General features: G+C 40.5%; 2 protein-coding genes across 17 annotated transcripts in view; both read right to left on the bottom strand.

Moving 5' to 3' along the window:
• LOC135497913 (histone-lysine N-methyltransferase 2C-like) overlaps nt 1-13,857 on the bottom strand; it is a 50,717-nt gene extending 36,860 nt beyond the window's left edge. For 13 of the 16 annotated variants that reach the window (XM_064787919.1, XM_064787926.1, XM_064787928.1 and 10 more), the window contains exons 1-25: nt 13,676-13,857; nt 12,555-12,779; nt 12,084-12,282; nt 11,645-11,922; nt 11,378-11,444; nt 10,972-11,205; nt 10,382-10,637; nt 10,122-10,226; nt 9,894-9,951; nt 9,534-9,711; nt 9,229-9,343; nt 8,788-8,984; nt 8,481-8,683; nt 8,147-8,238; nt 5,040-5,156; nt 3,619-3,789; nt 3,178-3,282; nt 2,810-2,991; nt 2,396-2,673; nt 1,912-2,220; nt 1,440-1,715; nt 1,030-1,257; nt 768-869; nt 422-547; nt 75-294 (exon numbers count right to left, since the gene is read on the bottom strand). In XM_064787919.1, coding sequence (XP_064643989.1) covers nt 75-294; nt 422-547; nt 768-869; nt 1,030-1,257; nt 1,440-1,715; nt 1,912-2,220; nt 2,396-2,673; nt 2,810-2,991; nt 3,178-3,282; nt 3,619-3,789; nt 5,040-5,156; nt 8,147-8,238; nt 8,481-8,683; nt 8,788-8,984; nt 9,229-9,343; nt 9,534-9,711; nt 9,894-9,951; nt 10,122-10,226; nt 10,382-10,637; nt 10,972-11,205; nt 11,378-11,444; nt 11,645-11,922; nt 12,084-12,282; nt 12,555-12,561 — 4,103 coding nt within the window. In that variant the 5' untranslated portion in view covers nt 12,562-12,779; nt 13,676-13,857. The remainder of the gene's footprint in view (nt 1-74; nt 295-421; nt 548-767; nt 870-1,029; nt 1,258-1,439; nt 1,716-1,911; nt 2,221-2,395; nt 2,674-2,809; nt 2,992-3,177; nt 3,283-3,618; nt 3,790-5,039; nt 5,157-8,146; nt 8,239-8,480; nt 8,684-8,787; nt 8,985-9,228; nt 9,344-9,533; nt 9,712-9,893; nt 9,952-10,121; nt 10,227-10,381; nt 10,638-10,971; nt 11,206-11,377; nt 11,445-11,644; nt 11,923-12,083; nt 12,283-12,554; nt 12,780-13,675) is intronic. The other 3 variants (XM_064787925.1, XM_064787920.1, XM_064787927.1) reach the window with 3 other exon arrangements.
• A 2,329-nt stretch (nt 13,858-16,186) lies between these two features.
• Nucleotides 16,187-21,515, bottom strand: LOC135498102 (26S proteasome non-ATPase regulatory subunit 3-like). Its single transcript, XM_064788275.1, has 9 exons — nt 21,258-21,515; nt 20,292-20,482; nt 19,838-19,975; nt 19,281-19,417; nt 18,891-19,081; nt 18,473-18,691; nt 17,999-18,222; nt 17,653-17,808; nt 16,187-17,334 (listed from the first exon to the last, which is right to left on the bottom strand). The coding sequence occupies exons 1-9, from the start codon at nt 21,370-21,372 to the stop codon at nt 17,206-17,208; spliced, it is 1,500 nt and encodes a 499-aa protein (XP_064644345.1). The 5' UTR covers nt 21,373-21,515; the 3' UTR covers nt 16,187-17,205.
• Between the last annotated feature and the right edge of the window lie 55 nt (nt 21,516-21,570).

The following is a 21,570-nucleotide window of genomic DNA, read 5'->3' as shown; positions in this document are numbered from 1 at the left end:
TTCTCCCAACTTTTTTGTCATCCTCTTCATGAAATGATAATCAAACGGTCATCTAGTTTCACAAAGTTACCCACCTGAAGTCTCCACCATGGAACCCCTGCTGTGCTGGAGGTATACTGAATGGTGCCAGCGTGGTGGGAGGCTGTGGTCTGGGCCCCGAGGGCATCGTAGCAGGTATTGGCGGTAGGGTGAAGGTGCCAGCCTGGTCAGCAGCAGGGCTAGTCGAGCTCGGGTGAGGGCTCAGCACACCCTTGAAGATATCTTCAACCATCTTGCTGTCTATTTGAGCAAGGCCTGGAAAATGTAAAACATTTTTTATTGGTCATCATCGTTGATATGAAAGGAGACTTTACATACACTAAAAGGACCGAAGATTTTCGAGAATCACATTCTAGATGATGCTCCGTTATCTAGAACGTACCTTCAGATAGCATCTTATCGACATCAAGCGACTTGCCCACATTGCCGAGCATCTGATCAAAGCGTTCTGTCAGGTTATCTTTGCCGTGGCCTTCCGAAGGCATCTCAAGTTCATCCTGAGAGTCATCTGCAAAAACAAAGCAAGAAAAATGTCAAACTAATTAAACAGAACAGGACTTTCCATCTACGACGGGATTGCTGCCAGCATGGTAGAAAGGCAAACACCATACCATAAATGAATCCTAGGTAAAACAAATTTAAAGTCAGCTGACCATAAAAACTGCAGATTATGAACAGCTAACTTAATACCTTAACTTCGAGGTAGAAGAAATAACAAGATAACTTACCACCTGGCTCCTTGAAATCATCTCCGATCATGCCCAGGATTTCCTCGTCATGTGCTAGGTCACTTGGGAGCAGATCGATCATGTCTTTCAAGTCTTCACCAACTATTGAAAACAGGAAAGTACAGATCAGAGAAAACCTTGACAATAAAGCCCCCAAAATGATATCTTTTTCTGAAAACAATTTTCAGACTTATAGGGCAAAACACACACAGGTGCTTTGCAGCCCCACAGCTTTTCATGAAAAAATAATTTTTCTACTCACCTAAATGATCATCATCCTCCTTTCTCGGCGACAGACAGAACGGGAACGTTTCCTTCACACGTGGTGAGAATTCATCCTTTTTCTCCTCCTCTGAAAGATCATCGAGATCCATGTCTCCTGCGGTAGGCTTTTCGAGCAGTTTTCCAAAGAATGCTTCCTGGAGATACGACGGGTAGTTGTCCTCGAGCGGACCTTTCCGACGACCCAGCTTCTTTTTCTTTCGGCATTCTGTGAAGTGAATAGAGCAGAAAATGAGTAGTACTGGTACTTTACATTATTCCCTGTGACTATCTCTTTGCAAACAAGAACTCAATTCATCTTGTTCCTAAACCAAAGTGATTTACAGTTCTTGGACTCTGCCCTACTTAACAGTGGTCATTTCAAGTGTTTGAGATTTTGGTTCAGCTTACCTAACATGAGTAACTTTTCCTCCCTCTCCCTGTCAGCAGGCGGCAAAAGCTCAAGCGGGAGCTTCGTGATCAGCGTACCCTTCTTGAAGATACTCCTGCCACCTTTGGGACGCGGAATAAACCCGCCGATGCCCGGTTTGCGGTGGCGCTGACGCTTTTTCTTCTCAACGTCGCCATCTTTTTTCTCGTAGGACTCGTCTATTTCGTGATCGTGTTCATGGTCATCGTCATCATGAGGATCACCTGAAATATGGTCAGGGTCCTGCTGCGTGATTCCTATAATTTGATTTAGGGGATATTTTGACATTGTTGACATGGTAGGCCGATGAAAAGAAAGGTATAAATTTCAGTACAGAGGTATTCAGAAATATTTCTAAATGCATAAACTCACCAACTATTAGCCTTATGATTATAATATGAACATTTCGTGGTTTTCAGTTCAATCAATGTAAATATTAAGTCAAGAACGTACCTCTATCCTTCAAGAATCCCTCATCAAATTCTTCCGAGATGTCAGAGCGTTCGCTCATGGATAGGAGCCTGGAAATATTGGGATGCTTCGACATGGAGGGGTCATGGTGTCTTAGACGTAGCGTACGCTTCTTTGCTGGCGACTCGACTGTGATGCTCTTGAGGTGAGCGAAGCCGTTCTCGGACAGTTGGATGCCGTCGACCGTGAAGTAGCGGGGTTGTTTCGTTGGGTACTCCTGATGCCACACTGTCTGAGGTGAAGGCATAGGTTCTGGTTCTGGCTCCGGGCTTGGTGTAGGTGGTGGGGGCACTGGAAAAACAAAGATTTCAATAAGATTGTCAGTAAGATAATTTCAGTTTATTGCCAAGCATGCGTCAATTTAGCAGGAAAAAAGTCTCATCATTGTCGGACAATTTCAGTGCTCTGAACTTCCCAACATGCTACAGTTCATCCTGAAATAACAGAACAATAAAAATCTACTTACGAGGTCCTGGAACACCAGTATGCACCCGACAAAACATACACTGGTAGCCAAAATCAGACGCTCGTTCCGCGTCGTCTTCACTTTTCAATCCATCGCACATCGCGTGCAGCCACCGATCACATTGCGTGCATTGGATTATCAGCTCATCTTCGGAGTACTTCCGCTGACAGGACGGGCAGGAGGAGTAGCTGGCGCACGGACCACACTGCGAATACTGGTTCTGCCAGGTGCAGGAAAAACCTGGCTGGGTCGTGCCACAGGTTACGCAAACTGCACACCTGTTGGGAGGAAAGTTTATAGATCAGTATTTTTAATGGCTTTTGAGTTGAATGCACCGTCCAAGGTGTTGTGTTTAAAAATTAGCATGTCCAGAACAATAGATTAGATTCCCAAGTGATCAATTTGTACTCTTACCATTTACACTTCCAAGTGCCTTTGGGAACATGATCCAGGGGTGGATCAAGGCAGTATATATGATAACTGATATCACATTCATCACAGAGGATTAGGCGGCCTTCATCGTGAGGTTTACCGCAGCCCTCGCACACGGTACAATCGAGACACCGCCAACCTTTCTGAAGAACAATCTTCGTCACCTGAAATTGATAAATGAAGAGTTTTATTCAATATTATGTTAAAACATTCTGTCATCAACGATTTCTCACAGATTTTTTACAGGATGAGGCAAAGGGCACTCAGCGAATCCTCCTCCTTTCATTCAGACGCAGAACTTGACGATGAACATACCAGAAGTCTAACAGAATAAAAACTCGAGAACTTACCTTAATACTGACACAGTAAGGATGGTAACATTGTCCACATTGTGTACAAGAGATCAGTTTTCCCTCTTCACCAACACCAAAGCTGCCACATGCCAAGCACATATCCTACAAACAAAGATTCCAATTGTCAGGACTCGAGCCAAAAACGCAATTCAAAATAGTTTGCTTGAAAAAAATACTGCTTTCAACAGAAAGCTTTCCAACAATAAACCTATAGTTTTTTTGTATTATAGTGGCCTGTGCAAATTCCTGCACTTGGGCATTCAGCCTCACATTAGACATTAACTTTCAGAAACAAATTATTGGATAGACATCAGGTTTGATAAAAGCGTTTGAAGGATGACTGAAAGTCAATGGAATACTTAGAGGTACTTTTTAATTCAACTGGATACTTCCTTTCTGATCTAAGTATGAGAAAATTCAAAATCGTTTTGTGCATACCTGTTGAAGAACCAATTCATCTTTGGAAGAACACAAAACAACTGTAGAATGATGGTCATCATCATCTCCTCCTTTACTACTTGATGCAGATGATTTATATTTTGGGGCTCTGCTGCGTTTTTTATCGCCAATGTGCGCCCGTCGCTTTTTACCAGTGTACGGATTCCGGCCCTAGAATGAAGAAATTCAAATTTATGGAAATTAATCAGGATTTGAAGACTTAAAACGGATACAGTAATTTTTCACTTATACTTTTAGGAGAAAAGTTACAACATCGAGAATTAAAGAAATTAAGCAGAGTAGATTTAAATGAATATCACATAAGCAGAGGACGACATGTATATTTACTATAAACATGAGCAGACATTTAAACCAGAAAATCTTTCCTAGTCAATACACAGTATAAATGGAAACATTCTCCTACAAAGATAAGAATACAAAAATCTAAGAACATTCTATAAGATTCAAAATCATAATTTTCAATTTTAGTGAATCTTAATTGTCACCTCAACTTGCTCGAAGTCACCCATAAAGTTGTAAAGCGGATATTTGTCACTTGCCTAATTTACAGTGAAGGTACATTTACTGGTAGGAACAGAAGAACTGATGACATCAGAAATAACAGACATCAGAAATAACAGATCTATGCAAATAGTTCTACATAGTCTAATGGAGAACCAGGTATGGGTGAGGCAAGAGATGTAAAAGGCCTGAGCGGGAAAGCTGACGATAACAAAATGTTTGGGGAAGGAACGACGGGTTTGATCACAGCAATGAACAACGCCACAAGGTCACACTATGATAAAGGTGGAAGCGTCAATGAACTGTACAGTGCTTGGTTTATGACAGAATTCAGCCATCTGCCAGTATATAAGTGTGTTTGTGCTCTGGCATCCAGGATATCCTGGACAATGAATCCACACCAAGCACTGGGACTTTATTGAGATTCCACCTGAAGGTGAGCTTGTTGTTGTTAACTGTTATGGCCCAGTCCATCCACAGGGAAGGGGTATGTACAGCCAGATAGTCCTCACATGATACAGAGGTTAAAAGGACCGATATTGAATAGATACTCTAAAAAATGGATTTAGAAAATTCAAAAGATAAAGAGTACCGACATGACCAAGATGATAAGCAATATTCACACTAAGTATCAGTGCAGACACCTGGTTTGGTATAAATCACCAAATTTTTCCAAGTGTCAGACGCTGATTGGAGTGTTATATACATGGCTTTACACAAAGTAAGCAAATACTAATAGAAACTATGGATATGGAAAGTTCAGAATGGCTAACTGTTTTTATCTACAGTAAAGTTGAAATGGGATTTTTCAATCAACTGTACAAAGTTAAGAGGATTTTTCGAGGTTAGCTAATGGCAGAGATAGTGTTAATTTCTGGCAGGTTGGTTGTCGTACTGACCTTTATATTGCCAAATAAGAACTTCTTCTTGCCAATAGAGGGCTTACCCTTGCCCGGCCCGTGAGACCGCAGAGGCTTGCCACCGCTAACTGATTGGCCACTACCAGCATAGCGGCTCTGGAAAGTCAATAATTGCCAACCTCAATATTTTTTATAATTTGTGACGTTGTGTTGATTAGTACTGATTGATGAAACTAATTATGGTTATGATAAGTGCAGTGAGATTTCAGGGAAAGAAACACCTGTACTATTTTGAGGATGAATCTTATCAACCAACTGCTTTGTCAGTTCAATCATTTATTCAAAACAGCAATTTCAGTCCTCTCCAAACAAAAATATGCGATTGCCAATAGTGACTGACATTGCCTTGAACAAATGGCAGAAATACCAGGTTTAATTTCTGACCCTGAATTTAAAATGATTTTTTAATATTGCATAGATTTTTGGTGAAATTCATCTGTGGATTTGTGAAGTGATTTGGTTAAAAGTGATCAGTGCTAAAACTTGTTAGTTGGGGTTATTGTAACTTAAGTAACTATATAAACTGTGGTTAGTATTGGGATTATTTTTCAGAACAATCGAGGTCTTTACCCTTTCTCAAATTGAATATTTTTTAGCATGTTCTCTGACCACCATTTCCCTACAAACCATGCTCAAAATGCAGAACCTCTTCATTATAGGCCACATTCAACCGCTGAATCTTATTTCACTCGGACTCCAACCTTTTGCTACATGAATAGTTCCTAATTCTTCAGCCACTGCCACATGCAATACAGCAGCTCCTAGAAGCAGCCCAGCAACTCCTCTCAGCAGTAAAGTATGCGAACTCAAAGCCTATCTCTTCATAAAGTGGATCATCATGTGTCAAATCACGCACTCGGCCCCATTGCCCACGAACATTCGGTTAGTGTGCATTCCTCACTGTGCATGGTACACACCGTGAAACCCTTATGGGGGGATAGGCCTTGAGAGTTCTTCCCAAACAATAGACGCCTATGACACCCAGGTTGCACAACTACAACACGTCAGTAAACAGACTCCAACCTACATGCAATAACTGGCTGTTAGTTAGCAGTACTCTCATACTCAAGCCGGGCTCAAGACTTTTCCGAACAAGTCAAACATGTCTACACATCGGACACTCCCATCCAAATAACTCCAAGCTGACAGCAAAAATCTCAATGAAAACTTCAAATGATAAACATCAGCCAATCGAAATACAGCTCTTTGTCCAACTCCTGGACATTCTGGGCAATACCAGCTGAAACTAAAGTCCATGTCAAGCTAACATTGCTTTAGCATGTGCACTAAAGCACACCAGGGCCTATCCCAAGCACAGGCTCAATAGACCCGGGCAATGGTGACACCATGCAGAGGATCACATGATTTATGCAATTCTAACAGGACCATTTTGAAATCAATTTAAACGTAATTTTATTCATTGATAACATAACCGGCTTAGTTATTCTTTTCATTATTCGTTTAAATCCACTTCATTTTTTGTGCCTGGATTTGAGTCCATTCAAGTTCTTTGACCCTTCCAAGACTTTCCACAAAAGACGTCTTGTTCACTTATTTATTAGGTTTCCAGTGTCAACGTCTGGGTATAAATAGACTCCAATAATCGAAACCTCCAACTTTCTAAATCTTCCAGCCCAAGTCGGAAATCAACAATTGAAGTTTTATTTTTAGACAGATAATTCCAAAATGAAAATGCAAGTTGATCCTTTCTGAATTATTCAATAAATCATATGTGACATCACAGCTAGATCCCTGGATGGTAGAATTACATAATCAGCAATGCAAATGTCTGTTTTGACAGTAACCATTGTTACCTGCCATTGATTTCATGCCCAAAGATGGACTAAAATTTCACCTTTTTTGTTGTCAATTTACTAATTGCAGAAAGCAGGTCCTTCATACATGTAGCTCTTGACCAAAAGTCAACCAACACGTCAAAAATGACTGTTTCTCATTCCAAATTAGAACCTTCCAATACAATTTGCAGCCTAAAAACTTGCTCGAAGTCGGGGTGAAATTTCAGTCCTACTTGGCAACTCCATCACCAGAAATCAAGTGCACAAATACCAGTGCGACTAAAATACCATCTACTAGTACTAGCTATCAACCAAACTATCCCATGTCAACTAACTTGATACCTGTCAGTGCTAACAAGGGATATGATGAAATAACATGGGCAGTCACATTACCTCCCCTTCCCCAAAGTTAGGCAGTTGAATTTGAAACCATCTAAATCTAATCAAAACCAGAGGATCCACCCTTAACGTTGTAACTGTATCAAGTTATGAAGACATGGGCTATTTCTACCAAGGGCACCACCAGAGGGATGTTAAAATCAATAAACTCGTGCAACTGTTATACATAGACAAACAGAAAAAAACGGTGAAGGATGCAGTAAATCATGAATCGATGCGGCTATTCAAATTCTGATGTGATTCACGTGATCCAAGTTTAAAGCACTAACGTGCCAGTTCTTCAGGGGACAAACTTTGAAAGAGTGAATGATGGTCACTACACTGTAAAAGCGGCTCATAGATACCACTTAAAATTAAAATGATCACTTTGGGGAGTGACTTGGTTTCGCTTGATCGGAATTTGAATTTGAACAGCCAACAACCAATTGTCAGATTTTTCAATTGATCACAAAACTGTCTGATAAAAGTCCTGCTCCAAAGCATTAGATTCAAGGTTCATACACAATGTAAATTAACTACACTTGTTTAATTAACTCGCTGAATGTTTATAAATAGTACTATTGGTGAATGAGAATCTTTATGAAAATCCAAGAGATTTGCACTTTATAACTTGGCAAGGTAACATTTCTTTCATCACGATACAAAGTGGAGTTTCGACACTTAAAGCATAGATTTTTAAGTTTACCCATTATGCCAACATTAACTAAACGAAAAGCACACATTTCCTGACAATGACTGAGATGGTAAATTTTTGCCAACACCACCGAATACAGGGTTGAAAATAATCATAAAAAGGGCATGGTAACTCCGGGAGGGAGCATGCATTTAATCCGATCAGACAATATTGTACGAGTCAAGAGGGAGCATGCATTGTACAATGGCTGATCTTACCTTTTCACCATCTACGTCCATCGGTAACGAGTCTTCGCTCAAAAGTAGGGAATCCTGCGAATTGTTCATTGCACCATGATAGGGTTGAGTATCTGTAAAATTATAAATGGACAAGGTCAATACAAAATTCATAAGGATGCCGAGATTAGGTACGCAACCCAACACAATGCAATTACTTGAGCTGTTCCAGTGGCACAGATGATAAATTCTATCCTTGAAATTGACGCCAGTTCCTTAGTCTAGAGTCAAGACGTAAATATTACATCTTTTCTGTCATGACGTCACCTGCACATGAATATGAAGTTGGTTTTTGGCTGCACTGTTCACTTCTCACCTTTAAATAAATCCAAGGCATCGAAATCCTTCAGATCTGTTTGATCGATCATCGCCGTGAGACTGTCCGTCAGATTTGCATCCTCGACCGCGTCGTTGTTACTTTCGTTGTCATGACACATTGGACACACGTAACACGCTCTTGCTGCCATTGCTTCGGAGCCGGAGAACTCCGCCGATTCATCACATTCCAAATGAACATACCTGTAGGAATACGAAGTTGGTTAAGACATTAAATATTTTTAAGCTTTACATGATTATCACAGGCACTTGACAGAAATTGTAAAGACATCACTATCAGCTCTTACCTCTTACAAAGTTGACAATTGACCATGGAGAGGTGGGTGATATTTTTCGCGCTGTATGCCTTCTGACACACCGGACAGGACTGGCCCTTGTTTCGATGCTGGTAGCAGCTTTCACATACTGTGTAATTAAGGTGCCACCTTGCAGTGTGTTTGATTCCGGCCGTTTTGGAACTGCAGTCACCGCATACGCGACAATTCTGAAGGAAAAGAAGAAAAACGTATCACAAGTTTATGTAAAGAATGAAAGGTCGCGAAAATAAGAGTCGAATCCACAACCTGCTGATTATGTGCACAGTACTCTTAACCACTCGCCACCGGTCACCCTATCTTCTTTCAGTAACCACTCCATTCTGTGCCGTGAGCCTCACTTAAAGGACACTGCGGTATCTGGCTTGTCCCAACCCTTTCACTTATCAGCAAAGAGCATTTAGAGCAACATACCTTGCACTTCCAGCCATTCTTTGGTATTGTAGTCATCGCAGGCCGCAAACAAAACGTATGGTAACCTTTATCACATGTGTCACAGACAAGCATTTTGTTATCATCTCCAGGTTGCCTGAGAAAATGAAAAGACTTATCAAGGGGGAAGATAGGAATGAAATATTGCATCATTTGTTAAAGGGAGATATAGGCAAGACTGTAGGGTGCCATCCCAAATAATAAATGCCAAACCGGTTGGGGGGGGGATAGTTGCCAGTTGACAAGGCAGACAAGCCAAGAATTTTAAAAAGAAATGTAAGCCTTACCTGCATGTCTGGCATATCTTACATTCAGGACACTGCCATCCTGCCCGGACAACAGGATTCATCTCCACGGACGGATCCAGGCAGTTACCATGGTAGTGCTGACCACAACTAGTACAGAAGAGCTGCTCGAGGATGTCTCCTGGCGTGTCACAGACAACACAGAACGACTCCATACCAGCTGAAATGCAGAGAAAAAGAATGAATATAGATTTACACATTTTTGTTTCAAAGACACGATCACGAGTGGAGTTCATCAGGATTCATCCCCTATCTCATTCTGAATCTCTACCCTACCCTCAAAAATGAAGATGAAAAATGAAGACCTCTACCATCCGATATGACGTAAAGTGCCTGACTTACCTATGTCCTCAGCTAGGTCGGTATGATCTGGACACAGCAATGACATGGTTTTGATGTCCTGGAATGGAACAAGAGATACAATGACATTGGCCGCTGGCGGTCAGAGTGATGCAAGGAAGGACAAAGAATGGGATCAATTGAAAGAGTAACAAACAGCGACTTTAGCACAGTGACTTTAGACAATGCCCACTAACCGAAAACTGATCAGACAAAGATATCAACGTTTACCTGAAAACATCCACTGGCTGGAGCACATGGATAATGATATTTTCTATTGCACTTTGGATGACGACAGAATATTGTAGCACCATACCGCTGACAGTAGTGACATTTCTGCAAAAGAAAAGGTTCAAACTTATCACAGCAGAATTTCACTATATAATATCAGAAATGGACCAAGGAACCTCTTTTTCTGGAAAAATCTTCAAAAACAGATGTGTCAAATTTTCAACCCAACTCGAAACTGAAAAAGCATATTACACACTTACCTGAGTTAAACCAGCTATGACAGCCTTATCAACATATTGTAATGTATAATCCTCAGCCTGAATGACGCCCTCAGACCAGGCAGCACAACAATGATGGGCAGACGCGACAAAACTCCCGTCAAATACTTTTAGGACATCTGTATCTTCAAGGTAACCGACCATAGCTAGTTCGTCGGGGATATATTTGTTGCGGTCATCCTGGCCGGCACGCCCCGATAAAGCACCAGCCTGACGTCGTGGGGATTTGCTCCTCTCCCTAGAGACAAAAAACATCATTAGTTTTAAATTCCGACTTTGTTACAGTTACTGTCCATACTTATTTAAAGTGCCCTTATCCCAGCATTCTGGTTGTGACTTTGTCAGCAAAAGACTGATTAAGATGAATGGAAATTGTACACGAACACACCTCTATGTGTACCACAGTTATCCCAGGTTGATTTTAAAATGTGTTTTCCATACAGCAGTTAACTTAATATCTGTAGTTGAATAGGCTTAACAGGCTCTCCCCGCCTATAAGTGAAGGAATAACGGGAAGAGGGTAGCATTACAAATGCAGGATAACATCCCTTTAAGACATATCAGAAACACACCTCTGCGATCTAATTTTTGGCTTCTTTGGCTGCGATGGTGGACTTATATCGCCCTCTTTCTCCTTTATGTCCTTGTCTGTCTCAGATGATGACCGCCTTGTCCCCTTGGCTGCAACAAGTTTCTTGAATGCCTGCACATGGTTGAAGTTGGGGGTCGGTTCATATTGGGTCATGTCACCCTGGCCAAGGAGACTTCTCTCTCCGCAGTTACACAATGAGCACAGAATACCAAGCCTGAAAATAAGAGACAACTTTCTTGCTTTCTGGGCTAATATCATCTTTCAGTTGATTTGGACACTCAACATGTACCAAAGAATAAGACATCTTCGATATTTGCAGATACCAGATACTGATACAAAAGGTTGTTTTATTTTGAAACAAATCAACACGGTTATTCAATACTCACGCTTCTTCATCAGCTTCAGCCAGCATCTTCTCTGCTGCAGCTTGAGTTTCAGAGATCTGGGATGGAGCTGAAGGAAATAAATATAATAAAATCATTCAATGATTTTTAAAGGGGAACGCTGTTCATGTTCATTATATTTACAGGTGGATCAGGATGATAGAAAGACACATTGTTCTAGAGCAATCGTTATGCATGCAAACATGATCCTGATGAAATTTCTGACAACTTCCATGAATCTGCAAAAGATCTATAACTCTATGCATTTACCAGATAAACTTTTCAGAAAATCATCAAAGGTTGCATCAAAGTCGTCATCTGCCGCTCCAGCAGTTGAAGTTGTTGCAGTTGCTGTTTCTCCAGCCGGTTCCGCCTCCGCCCCATCTTCTTCCATCTTCTCCTCCTCAATTCCCTGATTTGTCGTCTCTGCCGATGATGGTTCTGCAGCAATGCTCGTATCTGTGCTGGTACTCGGCAGCGCATCTAGGTCTTGGTGATGGCGATGATGATGTTTCTCATGTTTGTGGCGCTTGTGTTTTTTGTGCTTGCTGAAGATGACAAGGAAATGAACATGGCATTGAGCGTACAGCAAAACTAAAAATATCAGTGAACATGTATACTATAATGTCACTCTGTCATCTCTCCCCTTTGCAACTTCTCATGTCATTCATGAGACAGCAATTAGACATTAATATTGTTTAGGACTTACTGCTTTTTCTTCTCTTTGGTTGGTACAGGGGAATCTCCCTCCTTCCTTGACCGTCCTGGTCCTCGCGTCCTTATCTCTGTTGAACTGATTTCTGTGCCACTGCCATCTGGTGGTGGATCTATTGGCTCGGTGATAGTTGTGACTACTAATCCACCTTCATCACCCTCCGGCTTCTTAATCTTAATTCTTGTTCGTGTTGCTGAACCAGAAAAATTTTAAATCAATGTTATCTCAAGGTGTTATTAAATATGTTACAGCCTACATTTTTACACTGATGATACTATACATATGTACATTTGCTCTAAGTTGAGAAACTTTTCATGTTGCTTTTACTTCAATAACTGTGGTGTGATTTTCTTTAGAAATGACAGAGGCTAGCATAATACTTATAATTAGTCCAATTGAGCAATAGCGACCAGCAATTATAAAACAATGAAAATGTCAGCAAAATTCATCCAGTGATTTCCTTACCAGCCATGTCTAGCCCCGATTCTTTTTATCTTCTAAGGCAACTTGTATTTCGTCTCTGTCGCAGCAACCATTAATTGTCTTAGCATTCCTCTATTAAAAGTGGAGTTTGGAAAATGAGTATTGATTATGAAATCAGTTGCTGATGATGATAGGATAAGGAGAGGGATCCCATTTTATCATGCCACAAAAATATCACAGGAATGTTGGTGTGTGGTGTTTCGTTACCTATTGGAGAAAATAAGAAAACCTTATTTAGATTTCGACACAAAAGGGAAGTCAACTGCAGAATTACGACATATTTGATCTCTCTCCTACTTATCATCTTCGAATCGATAGAACTGCATATCTGCATACCTATAACATTCCGGCTGCACAAGAGAAGAAAAGGAGGGGAACGAGTTTAGAATCCTCGATCACACCCAAAAAAAAGGTCATCGGTTGACTAACGAAGCACCACTGTTCAATGGATTTATAGTTGAATGCGATCAAACTACGTCATTTCCGATCGGGGATTCTAAATTTTAGCCAAAGGAGGTCATGACCGACATAAGTCGTTCACACTCATACCACCGTTGTCTGTCTCTGGGCCCAGCCAACAAAAGACAAAGCTTTAATCATCCAGGCTGCGGCTGGAGGTCAGTTTGCAAGCCTAGCCGGCTGGCTTGAGGTTATTTTCGCCAGTATTATCAGGAGCAGATGCTGAACAGACACTCCATGCAACAGCCTATGCAGCGTTATGCAGGTCGGTATCATCAGTTTCATAGAACATCTTCAATTTCAATATTTCAGAGAAATTAACCATTTTTAATCATCCATGACCATCACCGTCCATGTCCATCAATTCAAACATAAACATGCAGCAATGGCATCAATCCCATCATCGATGAACTTCACTTCAATACATCCCACAGATACAAAACTGGCATAACCTTAACGTGCTACAATAGGTACAATATCAACATCCTTCTAGAACAATACCATCGATCCATAGGCTTTTACTGATAGCGAAACCGTCCTGCCCCCATCAATCCAGAGATCAGGATCAGCGATCAGCGACAGTGCTTCGAGGGTAGGCTAGCCTAGGTAAAATGTAGGCTAGGATAGAAAGTTTGTTGTCTTACCACGCTCATAAACATCGGCTTATTTCCGAAGGTGTCAGTTTGATTTCAAAACTAAAATGGCAGTTTATAAGCCCTTGAGTTTTTTTATCATAACAACATAGAGATTTAAAAATTATATTGTTGTTTCGTGGAAAAAAGACAACTATTTTGTTTCGGCTTTCGTCCCTTTGGGACAACAAACTATGCTGCCATCTTGGAAGCGGAGAACAAACAAAAGTAGTGCTACCGCCTTAAAAAAAAGTGCAACAAAAAACTTTTTAACAACATTGATTGTTATCTTACTGATCACAGTTAACCACATTTATACTGTAGAATACCAGAAACTGTAAAATAATATGTTGTTTTCATAATATTGGGGATATTTCCTGGATTTGGGAGCGCATGAATATTTCTGGGAAGTTAACTTTTATTATGCTAATGAGCTTCGGTCCCCATCAAGTGCGTTTGGACTTGCCCATTTTCAAATAGGGTATTTAATTAATTCTCCAATCCAAGGCAAGGGTTTATTCGATGCTGCACAAAAAAGCACACTTGTGTACACAAAACTCATTTATTTGGATGAATTAAATAACCTATCCACCCAAACTGAGGAATTTTTGTCTAATCGTCTGTGTAGTTCCACTTTTTTTCGCTCAGATGGCGCTAGCGGCCGGGTCATATTAAACAGCGTTCACGTGCAGGTTTAAAAGTATATTCAAAGTCATCAAAATGAAATCTAATGGTCATAAAGGAAATAAGCAGGACATTTTCCAAATATCATGATCGTTTCATGACATTTGTGTGCTCAATACTGTACTGGTGAATCTTTTAATTTTAGGTAGGTCTAATCGTGTAAGTAGTTCCACCTTTTTAGCGCAGATGGCGCTAGCGGCCGGTTCATATTAAACAGCGTCCACGTGCAGGTTTAAAAGTATATTTGAAGTCATCAAAATGAAATCTAATGGTCATAAACGAAATAAGCAGGATATTTTTCAAATATTCTGATCGTTTCATGACATTTGTGTGCCCAAAACTGGTGAATTTTTAATTTTAAGTAGGTCTAATCATGTATGTAGTTCCACCTTTTTAGCGCAGATGGCGCTAGCGGCCGGTTCATACTAAACAGCGTCCACCAGGTTTAAAAGTATATTTAGAGTCATCAAAATAAAATTTAGTGGTCATAAACGAAATAAGCAGGACATTTTTCAAATATCCTGATCGTTTCATGACATTTGTGTGCTCAATACTGTACTGGTGAATCTTTTAATTTTAGGTAGGTCTAATCGTGTATATAGTTCCACCTTTTTAGCGCAGATGGCGCTAGCGGCCGGTTCATATTAAACAGCGTCCACGTGCAGGTTTAAAAGTATATTTGAAGTCTTCAAAATGAAATCTAATGGTCATAAACGAAATAAGCAGGATATTTTTCAAATATTCTGATCGTTTCATGACATTTGTGTGCCCAAAACTGGTGAATTTTTAATTTTAAGTAGGTCTAATCATGTATGTAGTTCCACCTTTTTAGCGCAGATGGCGCTAGCGGCCGGTTCATACTAAACAGCGTCCACCAGGTTTAAAAGTATATTTAGAGTCATCAAAATAAAATTTAGTGGTCATAAACGAAATAAGCAGGACATTTTTCAAATATCCTGATCGTTTCATGACATTTGTGTGCTCAATACTGTACTGGTGAATCTTTTAATTTTAGGTAGGTCTAATCGTGTATATAGTTCCACCTTTTTAGCGCAGATGGCGCTAGCGGCCGGTTCATATTAAACAGCGTCCACGTGCAGGTTTAAAAGTATATTTGAAGTCTTCAAAATGAAATCTTATGGTCATAAACGAAATAAGCAGGATATTTTTCAAATATCCTGATCGTTTCATGACATTTGTGTGCTCAATACTGGTGAATTTTTAATTTTAGGTAGGTCTAATGGTGTATATAGTTCCACCTTTTTAGCGCAGATGGCGCTAGCGGCCGGTTCATATTAAACAGCGTCCACGTGCAGGTTTAAAAGTATATTTGAAGTCATCAAAATGAAATCTAATGGTCATAAACGAAATAAGCAGAACATTTTTCAAATATCCTGATCGTTTCATGACATTTGTGTGCTAGATTATCGACTTGTTGTCTAAAATGTACCAGCGCGTTAGCGTCGAATCACCACCCACTGACCCAGTCGGCGGCCATGTTGGATTTGACTTGGAGGAAATGACAGGGCTTCCCAATACAACAGGAGCCCTGTGATTTTTTAGGCAACATCTCCCTTATCTTACACCCCAATGTCATAAAATTTTCAGGAAATGTGTTTTATGGTGTACTTATTACGTTTATGGCTGAGGTTTTCATGGTCTTGTCTGCCAGATCAATTCATTTAGGCATGGAGGTATTCTTAATAATACCTCCATGATTTAGGGTAATAACCTTCTCCAATTATAGCACATGATGATGGACCAGCCTGTCTTGAATCTGTTTTTATCAGCGCCATTTTAAAAATGGTACGAAACTGCAATTCGAAGCTAAGACAAAAGTTGTACACTTTTTTCTTTATTAACAAGAATTTTTGAACATTTTTTCTTTATTTGGTAGTGTTTTTTTACATTCACAAATCCCCAACCTTTTCTCGGCCATTTAAAAAAAGACAAATATCCAATCTTATCACAACCATGTTCAACAAAATTGGAACCCAAGTGTTTGTGGAAACATCTTGAACTTGGCACTCGAAGTGAGCCAGAAGACAGCCCTGTAGGCCTTCCGAACACAAAAGTCTTCAAATGACCTTTTTTGCAGCAAAACTTCGATTACTTGTTGAGAAGTTGTCCATTATTACAGCTAATGTTATTTATAGAAGCAATGACATCAAAGCCAAAACTATAATTGCTCAAAATACACACATCCAGAATATTCTTACAGAACTGGCATTTTCTCCGCAGATGTTGAGAATTGTGAGTCTGCTATGGTTTTCATATATTCCCAGGATGAGCACATTATTCTTTTATATCGAAATAATTCTGCCAGGTCCTAAACAAATGCTATTTTTGATTACCATCATATTACAAGGGAGTCGCTTTTCTGAATCATGAACATCCCACAATCACATCTACCGTGGAGAATCTATTCCCCAGATTGCCGAGAATCAGACAAGCCTTCCAACTTGCCAGGCTGGCCAGTCATCGGAAAGGAGAATGTTTTTTCTAACTATGTTGGACAAACTGTGATGTCATAGTGTCCAGGTGGCCTGATGGACACTTTATTCTTTAGTAGATTCACCAATGAACACTATTTTGGCTGTTCTTCTTGTCATGCGAAGATTTTCCCATGCATCATGCAGGGCAGGCTGCTTGGCAAGTTGTCGGAAGGTCTAAGATAAGATTCTCTGTGTTGGGAAACTGTTTCTCCAAGTTGATTTCATGTGTTAAGGCCATCAATTTGGACTAAGACTAAAGTGACCCTCTTTTAAAGATAGCATCTTTGGTGCCTACGATTATGACTATGTGCAGCCCTGTATTGTCAAATTGATAGGAATACCAAGCTGGTTTAGAGTCCTTCTTCAAGGAAAGCCATCAAAGTCCTCATCCGCGATCTCCTTTGCACTCTCTAGCTCTTGCTGCTCTCTTTCCCGACGCTCTTCGGCAGATTCCAAATCCTTGTTGTACGATTTGGGTGGAAAGCGCATTGCCTGAAATACACGAGGTAAATAAATATTGTATCTGTCATGAAATGTTGGGATGTGTATTGCCGTGGTGCTTCCATCGCACAGCATTTCTATTTTCAGCAGTTTTAGTGTTATGCATATCAGAGTTTTCCATCTCCTAGCCAGGTTGCTGACCAAGGCAAGGGAGGCTAGTCTCTTCCACTCCCCAGTATTGTATTAACTTAATGGTAACACAGGCCAAGACTACTGGTATTACTTCGTTTCATCCTCTTGCACACGACCGAGGCTGTTTATTGATGGCCTAAGTTCATTCATAGCTGGTTCACACGCACGAAATCTCACCTTGACAGACTGGTTGTGTATATCCAAACAGAAGGTGATTCTCTGGTGGAAAGCAGCCATGGGCTCCTTCGTGCTGTAGATATCGGTGTTTTCCTTTGACTGAACGTAGCCTTTCTCATGGTCGATGGTTGCCTCGATAACTCCATCCCGAATAGCCTGAAATGACAAACATGCAAGCATCTTCAGGACGGCATGATCAAACCTGGCTGTTTTCAAGAAGAGGATCGCTTTGCCTTTGTACATGAACATGTATTCCAGGACTAACTGTTGCTCGAGTATTGGAACGATGCATTCAAAGCATTAGATCAATGTCACTTAGACAATTGGACGATCTATTTTCACCCACCTTTGCCACAATGTACTCTGCGTCCTCAGGACTGTCTAACGTCAGTTTGGTTGCGATGTTACTCAGCGAGATGCGACTGTAGGACAGGTTGATCATGCGCACGCCTGTCTTGATCACATTGTGACGAAGGCGGATGATCAAGGTGTACGTGTGCTCCCCTTGGAATTTCGGTCCAAAGTTCTCCAATACTTCACTGAACTTAGCTAGGTTTCCTGTTCTCACAGCTGGAAAGAACATTTTAAGGTATTAATTCAAAAGTGCAGGAAATGTTGAAACAATTGACCTTGGAATATTATGTCTTATCATTTAGAATTCTCGACATCATACTTTGACATGCATCATTTTGAACTTGATGAACCAGTTGGTGCCTCGCCATGGTGGCACTCAAAAATGCTCATCCTACCTTAGAGGAATTCATTATCTCTGGAGAATAAGATCCACAAAACCACATCATAAATTATATCAATAGCCTACCCTGGGTGAGCTGAAAGTAAGGCTGCAGTGTCTTCCTCATAGTGGCATGCCTGAAGATGGCCCTGTCTGGAATCTCCCCGAGAAGTAGTTCTACAACAATCAGGAATTTCTGGACAGACTGTTTAAAGCCAACTGCTGAGTGCTGTGGAGCTTTTCTGATCGCTGTCAGTAAGTTCTTGTGAGCTTCTGAATATTCCAACTGCATAGCTTTGATGCGTCCTGAAAAATGAGGCAAAATTTGTTAAATGCATCAATGCAAGAGAACGGTTTTGATAGGATGTTTTGATAGAATGCTTCACTCTCGATTGGTAGTACTAGTACCAGCCAATCTCTGCTGCTGGGATGGAATTGGCTTCACATTGGAAGAAAATCCAACAAAAAGTGTTCAAACAAGGATTTCCATCTAAAAAAAGCCTACCTATATAAAACATAAACCTAGCCCATTCATTATTTGAGACCGATTCTGGAAACGTTGACTTGGAAACAAGTTTATCTGCCTGATCATAAAGATTGTGGTGCAGGTAGTTCCTCAGCAGAAGATTCAGCAGAGAAGCCTGACCCTCAAAATCATTCCTCAGAGTGGCTGTCCTTAATCTGGCGTGCAGAAACCTGAAAAAAGAAGACAAAAGGTAATAATAAAGGAAATAACTCATTATCTATTCTGATAATTCGATCAATATGAATAACAGCAAAATATTTTGTTGGTCAGGGACAAAGCCCAAATCCCCTCTCGTCTTTAACCTCATATTTGTTGACAGATTACATCTATGTGCGCTCTTTTGAAGAATACTCAAAAGTTTATACTTACGACCTAATTTTGTCAAATTGGTTAGTCAGTTCATAGGCTCTTGAGTGATAGAAATAGCACTTAGCAGCAAGAATGTCAAGCGAACGGCGATTCTGGCCAATTATCCTCTCCAGCAGAGTATCAGAAAATTTAACAGCCTGGAAAGAAAATTACAGAGCTTTCAAAACATGTAGGAATCGTAAGAGTAATCAACAGGGCAAATGTCAATCCATCATTTATCATCGATTTCACAAACCTTTTAACTTGATCAATGTGGTTTTAAAGCTCCACTCATTGATCATAACCTGTGGACGGATTTAGCAAATGCCTCTTGGGCAAGCCTGAGCAGTTGGTCCTGCAGTCATCAAACAGATCAACAGGGTACTGGGTATCAACTACCAGTACACAATACCATCATATTCAGACATCATATCAATCATTTGAAAGAACAAAATTACTGTTGAATGATCACAGAAGATGTCCTTTATCGGAACTATAGTTAGGCATACTACAATTACCAAATTTTACCTTTTGAATTGGATAACCTTGCCATCAAAAAGGATGATGATGATACCTACCTCATCATAACGCTTGGTATCTATTAAATGTATGAGAAGCAGTAGGTGAAGGTACACTTCAATTTCAGGCAGAAGTTGTGTCTGTCCTTTTCCCGACCTGGTTCTGATGGGTGTGATGACGGTATCCGTTTCCATAGGCTGAAAAGTCACAAACAAAAAGTTAAATATTAAAATGAGGCTGAAACTCCCCTCTTGTCTGTGGCTGCAGTAGGATAAATTGTTCTATACTGATAATTTGTTACACAATTCTAAGACCTTCCGTTGAATTCATTCATCAGGTCCTCTCAACTTTTGGACTTGGAGCTCTTTGAAATAGACAGCAATCTGCCATTGGAGCTCAGTTTGCGCCACATCATGCATTTGTCAAGTTTCTCAGCCCCTGTCAGGTACAGAGGTCTTCTGGAGGAATATCTTCTATTGGACCTAAAGCATGCCATATGGGAACAAATATTACCTCATCTAGAAAACCGAGATAAGCCTCTTTCTGTGGAGAGACAGCTGGAGAGTAACCATTGATGGCTTTCCTGAGGATGTTGTGATTCAGCTTCCTGCGCAGACTGACAAGGCCTCGGATGACCCTGATCATGTAGCGTGGTTCCTTCGTTGACACAGCCTTTTCAATGTGTTTCACATGTTCCTTGATATCTAAAAGAATGGAATTCAAATATATAATGAGAGCAAAGAGAGACCACATTTGAAACTCGGTCAATACACGTGGATGCATGGCATGATGCACTGTCAAGATATACACAAAGTGTTTTATTGCCGGCTGGCCGTCTTACCCCTTTTAGTTTATGGATGTAGGGGTAGGCTAGCCAAGCTATTTGGCTGGTCTGGGACAAAACAACATATTTTTTCGGTTCATAAGAAAGCAGGAACGGACCGAAACGAACCAAAACGGGACGGAACGGAGTTAAAATTTGCCGAAACGGAGCTTCTAGTGGTTTAAATGGCATCTATAGGCAAGATAGGGCCCCTGAATTATAAATTATGTTCATATAATGAACAATGAAAGATCAGACTTCTTTTCCATCGTGATATTGATGATATTGCCTGATTTGGTCGAGGCCGATTCCAGTAGCAGACAGCGCTTATACTGCACACGAACTGATGACGTCACTTCAGCTCTGTGTCAGTGTGAAAGTAAATTTAGTCCTCATTAAATATTTAGGGGCTATCATATCATGTCATGCCCTATCTTGCCTATACTTTAGAGATGCCATTTAAAACCACTACTGCACTAGAAGCTCCGTTCCGGCCCGTTTTGGTTCCTTCCTGCTTTCTTTCGCAGAACCAGAAGATGTAAAACTGGCATTTATTTACAGAAATTGTTAGCCAAAACAACAAAAGATTTCAAAATTCAAAAGTAAGCTGCAATCTCCAAGCTTAAAATGAATGATAAATGACCATGTAGGCCTACCTTCCAAAGTGAGCACATCAACATCCTTTTTTGGTGGTTCAGTTTTCTCCGAGGAAGCTTCGGCAGGGCTACCGGCTTCCTTCATTTCTACGTCAGTTGTTGCTTCTTTAGCCATTTTTCAACTCGTATACCTTGACTATAACTATTAGTACAAGATTACAGTTATCTTATGGTATTATTCTGCTGTTATTATTGTAAATTTGCAACAAAATTGACTGCTATTTCGCCGGCATGATTTCTGCGAGTCACGATTATGGCTGATCTTTCCGCAGTGACGAAAAAATGGCGATGCCATTGGATAAATACCAGGCCA

The sequence above is a fragment of the Lineus longissimus genome, chromosome 13, assembly GCF_910592395.1.
Source record: "Lineus longissimus chromosome 13, tnLinLong1.2, whole genome shotgun sequence".
In the NCBI taxonomy this organism is placed as follows: Eukaryota; Metazoa; Nemertea; class Pilidiophora; order Heteronemertea; family Lineidae; genus Lineus; species Lineus longissimus.
This window is presented reverse-complemented; position numbering and strand designations above follow the sequence as displayed.

Bases quoted from the DNA above. Each gene is read 5' to 3' on its own strand.
- LOC135498102 (XM_064788275.1), bottom strand. From the start codon at position 21,372: ATGGCTAAAGAAGCAACAACTGACGTAGAAATGAAGGAAGCCGGTAGC. The intron at 19,976-20,291 runs GTAATATTTGTT...GTGACTTTTCAG, and splicing joins ATCTCGGTTTTCTAGATGAG to CCTATGGAAACGGATACCGT. The intron at 19,082-19,280 runs GTAAGTATAAAC...TTCTTTTTTCAG, and splicing joins CAATTTGACAAAATTAGGTC to GTTTCTGCACGCCAGATTAA.